This window comes from Drosophila nasuta, chromosome 2R (assembly GCF_023558535.2).
Source record: "Drosophila nasuta strain 15112-1781.00 chromosome 2R, ASM2355853v1, whole genome shotgun sequence".
In the NCBI taxonomy this organism is placed as follows: domain Eukaryota; kingdom Metazoa; phylum Arthropoda; class Insecta; order Diptera; family Drosophilidae; genus Drosophila; species Drosophila nasuta.
The window spans coordinates 2,485,709-2,496,195 of NC_083456.1; the positions used below are offsets into that span (position 1 = coordinate 2,485,709).

Sequence of the window (10,487 nt, forward strand, 5' to 3'; positions counted from 1 at the left end):
ACTAAATAATTAAATTTAATGCACATAATAATTTACAAACTTCCAGAAGAAATTTAATGTCACGTTAAAAGCAAAAACAAGTTTTAAATTTAATTATTTAGTTTCTACATTTCAGATCTACATATCTGTAATACGGCAAAAGGCTCAATTTTTAAAAAATTTGTAATGATTCGGCCAATTTAACAGCGTAGTATAGTCAACTTCAACTTCCAGCATTCGACTTTCTGATTCTCTTATGTAAAGAAAATACAGTAGAAGAAGAATATTAGGTTAATAATTAAAAAATGTTTGGTAACGTATTTGGTGAACCGCAAATAATTTTGAAATGAAACAACGATTTAACGGTATTAAGTATTTTCCGTGCCAAAATCGCAAAAAAAAATTGTGAAGTTACAGTCAAGCACGTAATTTGTTCAAAATATTGTTTAAAAAATATATTAGCATAAATGTAAGTCGGATGTACATATGTATATGCAAATGGGCCTGATAGCATAAAAAGGAAAACATGCGCGAAGTTCATTAATTGGTACATTTTTTTTTTTATAAAATATATTAACAATTTCGTTTTATTTCGTTCATAATTTTGATGCGGCACAATTGTTTATAATTGCATTTTGTTTTTAGACTCCCATTTAAGCAAAATAGAATGAGTCTTTAAATTATTTTTTTCAGTCAAATGATTTAAGTGTTAGTTTGTTCTGTCTATGTTTAAAAAAAAGGACTTCTCAGATAATTGTGTGTACTATTTTCAATGTAAAATTTTACACTTATATATTACAATTACACTAAGTTTGTATATGGAAACAGCAACAGCTGCAATGTTGCACTAAGTTGTGATAGGCTTTGATATATGTTATATGTATGTTTGGAATGAATTGTATTAACAATTTACAAAAAATAAATTAACAAAACTTTCGACAAGCTTATCGGTACGATTAGATTATACTTTACAGTCCGCTCTTTTGATTCAATTTTATCGCGCATTGCATTCAGCTTAATTAACTAAAATTTAGGTAAAAAACACTCATCGTTACATACTACATACACAACACGCTGCTCAATATACATAGTGATCAAACATATATATATATATATATATATATATATATATTAGGTGTTATTAGGCATAATGTTTAGATCTTCGTTAATCACACATAATCGAGCTGTACATAGATTTGCTTGACACCAACAGACTCAAAGATCATTCGCGTATGCGTCACCACATATGTGGGATCAACATTCTTCGACACCTCAAGCTTGATGGCACCCACAAAGACATCTGAACAGAGGGTCCAAAAGTGCGGCTCCTGCACGGAATAAACACCAGCCAAGCCAGTCACTTTCTGGTAGCACTGCAACAGCGATCGGTCCAATGTGCTGGGCTGACGCTGCATAAGGATTAGTATGGATTCCTTAATTAAACTTAGCACACTTAGAGCTATTAAAATTGCGATGAAAATTGAACAAATCGGATCCGCGATCATCCATCCAAACATTTGCATTAGCACTGCCGATATAATGACGCCCACGGAGCCAAGGGTGTCGGCCAGAATGTGAAGGAAGACACCACGCATTATCTGCGAATTGCTGCCGCTTCCACTTAAATCATGGGAGTGTCCATGGCTGCTGCTGCTCCCGCTGTGATCGTGTGAATGACCATGTCCTGAAATAGGCACGTGAATTGCAATTTTAGTATTTTAAGCATTAATTATTGAAGTGTCTTTTACCATTATCCAATGAAATCGCTTGATGGTTGTGATTGTTGAGTTCATTGTGGTTATGAGAGTGTCCATGACTGGAACCGCCGCCGCCATGAGAATGCCCATGTCCATGACCACCACCTCCGCCATGGGAGTGACCATGACCCCCGTGATTAAAGGCGTATATGCCAACGAGATTGACGAGTAGACCAAGCACGGATACGACAAATAACCGTTCGTGCTTCACTTCTGGCGGTTCGATTAGTCTCTCTACGCCCTCCGACAGTATGAAGAAGGCAATGAAGAGCAAAAACAAGCTATTCACAAAGCCCGCCAATACCTCAGCTCGCACATAGCCATAAGAGAACTTATCATTGGCCTTCCACTTTGTTATCACTGACGCAGCCAGACCAGCTAAAAGACCCGTGCAGTCGAAGAACATGTGAAACGAATCGGAGATGAGGCCTGAAAAAAATATGAAAGTATGAATACGCAATTGTACAGTTTGCTGGATTAGATTATAAACAGACCTAAGCTGTTTGTCAAAATGCCATAAAACAGCTCAACGAAAGCAAAACTCAAATTGAGCAATAGGAAAAGAAACAAATTGCGGGAATTGCGATCGGAGAATATGAGACGCTTCCAGCTGTTTAAGTTCTCCTTGATACGGTAGCCAAAATTGCTTCGATCCTTGTGCGTTAGCGGAATCATCTTGCCAAAGAGATAAGCTACCTTTAATTCAAAATCATCAAATAAATAAAAAGACACGCATAAACGTGTTATCAAACACACACGCACGCTTAATTTTATTTTTTGTTTTATTGTTTTGTTTGCATACGTGGTATTATCGTTAGGCAAAGCTCTCTCGCTTCCCGCTCCAGCTGGCTGACGACTCTTGTGATGCGAATGCTTAAGGCTAAAGAATTTCTTGGGAGCGTCGTCGGCGGCAGCAAGTGTCTTGCTAAATTAGCGCATGAAACGCTTCCTGGAGACGTAAGTTAAACGCACAGGTTGGCACTTATTTACACAGGTGGATTTAGCACAATTGTTGTCGATGGTTTTTGTTCAACACTTCAAATTTAATTCATTTTATAGATGAGTGGAAAAAGACGAAACCCGCACCAATCTGCCGTGTTGTCATTAAGCTAGACGTCAACGTACTCCAGTAAACATTTGACTACCCACTAAGCTAACAGGGTTGCATTAATCTAATAAAGTAAATGGTTGCGTTCAGCAACACGACGTATGACGTATTACAACTATCGGAACGTAACGTTTGATCATAAAGCGTAGTTAGGGAATCATCAATAATTTATTTATAGTTTTATTTAGTAGTTACGAAGTAAGAATATTTACTGTACACAAAAAAAAATCTAATTTATTTGTCGCTTGTTTTTATTTCTTTAGCTAATGCATATTTTATTTAATTATTGACCATTATTATTAAGGTTCTTCAACGAACCACATTCACTAAAACTAATTCAGCAAATTCAGTCTGTTAACACTGACTTTTTGTTCTTCTGAACGTGACCATTTGCCATTCACCGAAAACTATCGACCGTTCAAGACGTGTCGTGCCGAGATTTCAATAAATTAATCGAGTGCTCATCGGTTAGAGCCGAAACATTATTTTTTTTTTAATTCAAACTATTCACTAGTCTGTGTTTTAAATGCAAAAATTTGTGTAGTGGAGCTGAGAAATTATTCTTTCATTTCAGAATTTTAATAGGCTCTGACTTACACATTCTTCTACCTAATGGGTCGAACATGTAATAGACAACTCGTTTATTAATATGAAATATAACCGATATGCTTATCATTTAATGGAACCGTGAATCTAAATGTAGTGCGGTAGTTCTCCAGTTTCCAGAAGATCGAGAAAATATACAAACTTCGCATATGCAATTGTATTAACGTAGTTCCGACCTAAAATTGTGTGTCTTGCTATTCAACGCTGACACCAAAACCTTTACATTGGCCGCTTGATCCAAGTAAGAAAGTTGGTTCAGCAGATAACAGAATAATGGAGTTATACGCATGTATTCCTTACATCAAAAAGCAAGTTTATTAAAAACTCTACTACACATAGCAGTATAGTCGTAGTACTTTTTTCATACAATTCATGTTAAATTGTAAAATCCGAGTGAGACTACTGAACATATGTTGTAAAGTTTACGCCTCATCACCCTTGGTAGCACGTGTGTAGATAACCTGGGAATGATGTTGCACGACCTGCTTGATCAGACCTGTAAACATTAAAGGACAGCACATTAGCAACATTGACTATGAGAATGTCAATCTATCAAATCCAAAATTCTTACCCTTTTCGCGCAGCTCAATCAGAGCACGCTTGGCCAAAGAACCGCGAATCTTCAAACGCTCAGAAACAACGGAGGGCGTGATAAGCTTGTAGGCGGGCACCTCCTTGTACAGCTTCTCATAAGTAGCCTTATCGAACAAAACTTGGTTGTTCAGCTTATCCCTGACTTTGCCTTTGGACCACTTCTTCTTCTTGGCCTTGCCGCCGCCTGAGCCCTCCTTCTTCTTCTGTGTTTTTTGCGGCTGCTTGGCCGACGACTTTGCGTCCTTCTTAGGTGGCTATAGAAAATAACAAAAAATGAGACACTTTTAAAACAGGTCACAAAATACTATTATAATTGCCGCACTAATACGCTTTATTGTATGTGAGGGACATTCGCTTTCGAGGTTATGGTCTCTACATGTTTGTTTGTAACATGAATGGATGGTTTCACTTAATGATATGGCATTATCCATCACAAATCTTAAAGCACAATTCAGTCCAAACATTTTGTGTTGATCATTTGTCAATTTTGAAGCTATTTTCACGTCCAATACAATATATTTTTATAAAAACTACAGCAGCCGAACTCACCATCGTGAAGATTCAATGCAGAAAGATGGAGGACGGAAATTGATAGAGTTACCATGCGTTGTGAAAATTAATCGATAGGTGGCAGCCCTAGGGCATGAATAGAAATGTGACCATTTTTAGAATTTGGTGCAGTCATTGGTTGGCAAATCCGGAAAATAATGCAGTCTTATTATTATCATGTATACAAAGTCAGATCATTTTTTTTCTTTTTTTCTTAAATTAAAAAAACCAATTGATTATAACGCTGAAAAACACTAGTATCTGCTCTGGGGCTTTGGTATATATCGCAAGTGTTTGATGTGTCAAGCTGAAAAATTTTTTAGAAATTTCGAAACCCTGAATTATCGATGTTTATTAACATTTAAATTTTATCGAAAGTGTGATCGATGTTTCTTCATCATCAGCGTGTGTTTGGAATTTCACATTGTGAGACAAATTTATCAAACGAGATTGTTACAATTATAATTCTGAACTCACTTGAATACCAATGGATCACCGTTTCAGCTTAAGTATTAATTCCGCACGACTATCAAATCCAATTGCTGATTCCACATGGATAGATGGACAGTCAACGTAAGTAACAAAATCATAGCAGCATCTAACCGCCAGTGAATTAACATTGCCAACTTGTTGTCTAGCTTGAGTCGGCCAACAATATGCCAGCTAAGTCCGAAACATCGCAGCAATTCGAGCGTTTGTCTCAATGGAAGTTATGCAAATGAGGCTCCACAAAATAATACCCTGCATCAAACATCAACGAATATCTCCAGAGGGACGCGTCAAAGGTTAAATCTTAGCCAAGTTGATCCAAAGTAAGTAACATAATGTAAATAATTATTTAATAAATAATTAATAATGATTTCCACGCACTAGAACCTATGCAGACGTGCACAGCAGCGGTTTGGCCTCCCGCATTGTGAAATACCATATGGAGAGTCGAGGAGGTCTGCAACGAAGCATGTCCTTTAACCATATACATCAGCCAATTATACAGCCTCGACGCAGCAGCATCGCTACATCGCCTCTCAGCCATAAGCCCAGTCTGCCGTCATTATCAATGACACGAATAGCTCCACCAGAGCGCAGTTTTTATTGCGGCAACACTCTGCCCAGTTTATTGCGTTCGAATTCGTTGTTGGGAATCGAGAAGTGCAGTGATCCGCTTTCACGCGAAAATCGTCCCATTCTGCATCCGCAGCCGTTGGAACACGAAAACGAACCCACACGCAGCGTCCTGGAGGAGTTAAAGGAGATATCGCGTAAGCGTATTAATAGTGACGTAAGTCAACCAATTTCGAGTGCAAGTTCCAGCGGTTTAATTAGCCACAAATGTTTACAGGATATTCAACAAAATGAGTACAACACCAAAAAGAGTTGTAATCGCGTTGTAGACTTTGTCGATCATCATAATATGCATTCACATCCTTATCCACATTCACAACCGTTGTCGGCGCTGCAAACGCCAACTGGAGTTAAACGACATCGTGAATTGAGTGTCGCGGTGCCTTTGCGTATGCATCATTCACCAATAGTTCTCCCACTGCAGCACCACCATCTGCAGCAGCAGCAACAGCAACATCTGCAAAACCACCAACTACAGCAGCAGCAACAGCAAAATCAACTTCATATGAAATATGGAGGTAGCAACAACAACCACTCGCCGCAGCAATCGCCGGAACAGATAGCAAAGCGTCGCAATTGCAGTTACAGCAACGATATTAGCAGTTCGCTGAGCTCCAGTAAGCTGCATAGCAATAAGAGAAAACTCTACGATATGCGTGAGAAAGTGCGCTTGGACACTGGCAACACAAGATTCGCGACAAGCTGTGGCAGCAGATCGCCTGACAATTCGCCCACACAACATGCAGCCAAAATACAGCGTCGGCAGCCAATGGCAGCCGATTTACGGCTGGAGCATTTAACAAAGTCACAGAGTACACCTATTACAACTTTGCCAGCAACGTCAGCACAGCGTGCGGTCTCGGCGCCGATTTTGCCACAAGCAATAATCCAGGAAAAAACGGAGACGGTAGCGACAGCATCACCGAGGCCAAAACTGACATTGTTCAACACGCAGCAGCTACAATGCAAGCAACCGGAGCGCACAGTTGGTGCAGAGAGTCTTGATACCGATGTGGATGCTGGTGAATATGCGGGCATACATTTCGTTAAACCTAAGCAACAGAATTCATTCAATGGTATCAAGAATTCCCATGTGGAGCGAACACAAAAAACCAAATTGGCACTTATGTTAAGCAGCTTAAAAGGGGAAATTTATCAAAACGATGCGGAGTCAGAGACGCGACTAAGTGATGAACCAGATGCAAAGCAACTACAGCCGATAGTGACGACGACAACAGCGGCAACACTTGTTGTGACAACAGTAACGGCAACAACGCCAACGATAACAGGGACATCATCGGAAAAAACAACTTCAACAACATTAACAACATCAGCATCAGATGCAACAATTACGAAGCCAGCAGATGCAAAAATAGCAATTTCTGCATCCACAGTAACAACAATACCAACAACTACAGCAGCAGAAACAGTAATACCAACAACAAAGTCAGTTATATTAAGCATGACGACCATAACGCCTGCATCGAGCACAGCGCAAACATCAAACAATAGCTTAAATTTGATTTCATTCAACAACTCGGCGACCACCACAAAACCCTTACCACCAGCTAACAGCGAAGTGTCATCAAATCTGAAAGCAAATAGCAGTTCTGTTCTAAGTGGACTTAAGCTGACAACAAATACGACCAATGCCGCAACTGCACCCATCACATTTGATAGTCCAAAGACAGCAGATACAACGAATCAAAACGAAGCTGCCTCGATAAAAAAGTCGATAGCTCCAACTGTGCCTGTATTAACAAGCACCACAACAAGCACAGGAGTATTCTCGTTTGGTAATACGACAGTCACAGCTGCAACAACGACTAATGCTTCTGCAGTGAGTGTGACAACGTCACCAATCACATCACCAACGTTTACATTTTGTAACGCTACAACACCAGCAGCTTCTGCGGCAACAGCAGTACCAACAACTGCAACTGATGCGTCAGCTAAATCTTTAATGTTTACTTTTGGCAGTGCTGCACCAACAAAGTCAACAATGGTAGCAGACTCGACAACCACCAATAAAACAACAACATTCTCATTTGGCAATATTAGCAACAACAAAGCTGTGCCAGCGTTTAAAATGGATAATTGGGCTCCAAAGCCTTTGGAAACGGTGTCTGACAGTAGCCAGAATTTAGACAATACTTTTAAGGCCCCGACATCAACAGCTGCTCCAACAAACATACAGAACACTACGGCAGCAAGCAAAGCTTTTAGTTTTGGCACCAATACGAGCACGACCACAGCCAGTGTTGCTGGGGCAATTGTACCAACAGGTACACCAATTTTTGGCCAGGCAGTGGCAACGCCTTCATTTAGTTTTAACAGTGCTACAACAGCAACTACAACAGCTCCACTGGCTGCGTCAACTTCTTCTAATAACAGTCCGGGTATATTCACCTTTGCAGCAAGTGGAACTGGAGGCACTCCAGCAGTTGTGAAGCCTGTGGCAAAGGCCACACCATTTTCATTGCCCACTAGCAATAAAACCAATGTATTCAGCTTTGGCGGAGGGACTGGAGGAATCACGACGAAGACTTCAGGAACAGCTACAGCATCGAGCAGCTTAAATTTTAGTGCTACGCCAACTGCTCCACCAGCAGCGAATAAAAACAGCTTTAGTTTCAATGCCACGCCCAAGCAGACCCCCATATTTGGCAGCGGCACAACGGAGAATGCAACTGCAGCTAAACCATTTACATTTGGCGGTACCGCTGCCGCAACGGAGCAACAGCCGCAGTCAACAGTAGCAGCGGCGCCTGGAGGCGGAGGCGGAGGTTTCTCTTTTGCCGCTGTAGCTCAGAAAAATGAATCCGTCAATTTGTTTGGCACACTGGCAGCCACAAGCGTTGTTAATCCGAGTTTTAATTTTGGCGGCAATCCCGCTCCCTCAATGACATCAACAGGAACAACCGCACCAGCACCTGCTGCATTTGGGGGCTTTGCAACACCAGCGGCGCCTGTTAGCAAACCGTTTACATTTGGGGCAGGTCCGCCAGCAAGTGATGCCGCCTCACCCATGGGAGGTAATCTATTTGCAAGTGCTGTAGCCGCTACACAGCAACAACAAAACAAGCCAGGTGGTTTCTTCTCGACAACAAACAATAGTAATGGCGTTGCGCCAGCACCGGCAAATGCTAATGCTCCATTTGCATTTGGAGGTGCCACATCTCTGCCTCAGATGAACAGCACCCCCAAACCGTTTGCATTCGGTGCCACTTCAGCCACGACACCAACTCCAAATATTTTTGCCAGTCCCACCCCAGCTCCCACACACGGTGGACCAGCATTTAATTTCGGTAGCACAACGTCACCAGTTCCAGGAAACACACCTAGGCCCGATATGCATGGAGGCCCCACGGCACAGCAAGTGAACAGCGGTAATGTATTCGCATTGCCTAACACACCGGAAAGTCGACCAATAAGACGCGCCACAAGGCGTCTCCAGAAGTAGGAACTTCATCTGGAGAATCTTTAGCATTTAAAATTAAGATAAAAGACCAATTGAATTGAATATGAATATGAATGTAACACTCAATTATACATATGTTTACAGCTATAGATTATTATATTTACATTCTAAATAAATTGTCAGCAATTTGTAATCAGATTTAATAAATTGAGAAGTTAATAAGCTCAAGTATTTTTCGTGCATATTTATTTGTCCGTAATGTACATATGCTGTATTTAATTGTTTCTTGTCACGCGTTTTTTGGGTTCTGCATAACCGGTACAATCGTTGTTAAATTCGCAAAATGAGCCAGCTACATGAATTTCAAAAGTTTTTATATCGTTTGCATGGAACAATCCTGCAAATGTGAAATTATATTCGGGCAAGTAATATGGCAAATAGTTTCCATCGAATTTCATGTCATACAATACATAAGTGGTGTTCTGGAAAAGATTAGGAATGAGAATGTGTTTTCTTGTTCTCAACCCGAAACTTACTCGTAAGAATGGACATTTTTTGGGAAGATTTTTCTTTGTTTGCAGAATTCCCTTGTACAGAAATGTTACCAAGTTTTGTCTTTTATTGCTACCCAACATTTGGCAAATATCCAGACGTATACCGTTTAATCTCATCACCTTGTTTCGCCCGTGAATAAATAAATTTAGTTCCGAAATTCCTACCAAACTGTTTACATCGGTTTTGTTTGACGTTATTTCAAGATTAATTGTGCTTTTGTTCTCCAAGTAACAGTTAATTTTCGTCAAAATATTACTGTTAACTGCACATCCAATATTCGTAAAAATGATTTTCTATGCAAAAAAAAGTGAAGAAAGGTTGTATTTTAATCTAATCCAAGTACCCACCTTTTCGGCATGACTAATTATTGCCGTGCAAAGCAATATATTCCAGATCAATCGCGTTTGTTTCATTTCTTTATGTCAACACTAGTAACCATTATAGAAAAAAATCCACTTCTATTTATACCTATTCGCATATCAACATAGTTATACAATTAAAGTTTTTTAGGAAAATTTATTGATGGTTACTCAGATAAATAAATTATTCGAACAATTTAACATAAACTGAATCAATTTAGACTGAAAATAAAATTTCCAACCGTTTTATATATTTCCAATGGATGATCATAAAATTGAAAACAATCGTAATCTTCTTACAAAATATTCAAGATTTAGAAATTAAACCTATTCAATGGTTTATTCTGCTGAAAAACAATAAATGTTGTTGGTATTTATGTACAAAAAGGCTCTGCTGGAATATATATGTCGTGATTAAATGCGAGTAACACATAAAA

At 39.6% G+C, this 10,487-nt stretch overlaps 4 protein-coding genes across 5 annotated transcripts; 1 reads left to right on the plus strand and 3 right to left on the minus strand.

The window, feature by feature from the left end:
• Positions 1-488: 488 nt before the first annotated feature.
• On the minus strand, positions 489-2,873 carry LOC132785597 (zinc transporter 7). Of its 2 annotated transcripts, none has more exons than XM_060791752.1 (4): positions 2,499-2,873; positions 2,231-2,432; positions 1,728-2,165; positions 489-1,663 (listed from the first exon to the last, which is right to left on the minus strand). In XM_060791752.1, exons 2-4 carry the CDS (start codon positions 2,409-2,411, stop codon positions 1,149-1,151), a joined length of 1,134 nt encoding a protein of 377 aa, XP_060647735.1. In that variant the 5' UTR covers positions 2,412-2,432; positions 2,499-2,873; the 3' UTR covers positions 489-1,148. The 2 variants fall into 2 exon arrangements, with proteins under 2 accessions (XP_060647735.1, XP_060647734.1); XM_060791751.1 differs by having other exon boundaries at positions 521-1,663; positions 2,539-2,872.
• Positions 2,874-3,742: 869 nt separating this feature from the next.
• Positions 3,743-4,725, minus strand: LOC132785607 (small ribosomal subunit protein eS25). Its single transcript, XM_060791762.1, has 3 exons — positions 4,594-4,725; positions 4,022-4,298; positions 3,743-3,946 (listed from the first exon to the last, which is right to left on the minus strand). The coding sequence occupies exons 1-3, from the start codon at positions 4,594-4,596 to the stop codon at positions 3,873-3,875; spliced, it is 354 nt and encodes a 117-aa protein (XP_060647745.1). The 5' UTR covers positions 4,597-4,725; the 3' UTR covers positions 3,743-3,872.
• A 227-nt stretch (positions 4,726-4,952) lies between these two features.
• On the plus strand, positions 4,953-9,328 carry LOC132785587 (mucin-5AC). The gene is made up of 4 exons (XM_060791740.1): positions 4,953-5,166; positions 5,232-5,405; positions 5,467-5,872; positions 5,933-9,328. Exons 1-4 carry the CDS (start codon positions 5,081-5,083, stop codon positions 9,176-9,178), a joined length of 3,912 nt encoding a protein of 1,303 aa, XP_060647723.1. The 5' UTR covers positions 4,953-5,080; the 3' UTR covers positions 9,179-9,328.
• A 29-nt stretch (positions 9,329-9,357) lies between these two features.
• On the minus strand, positions 9,358-10,259 carry LOC132785605 (uncharacterized). Its single transcript, XM_060791760.1, has 3 exons — positions 10,039-10,259; positions 9,673-9,984; positions 9,358-9,618 (listed from the first exon to the last, which is right to left on the minus strand). Exons 1-3 carry the CDS (start codon positions 10,102-10,104, stop codon positions 9,412-9,414), a joined length of 585 nt encoding a protein of 194 aa, XP_060647743.1. The 5' UTR covers positions 10,105-10,259; the 3' UTR covers positions 9,358-9,411.
• Positions 10,260-10,487: the final 228 nt, after the last annotated feature.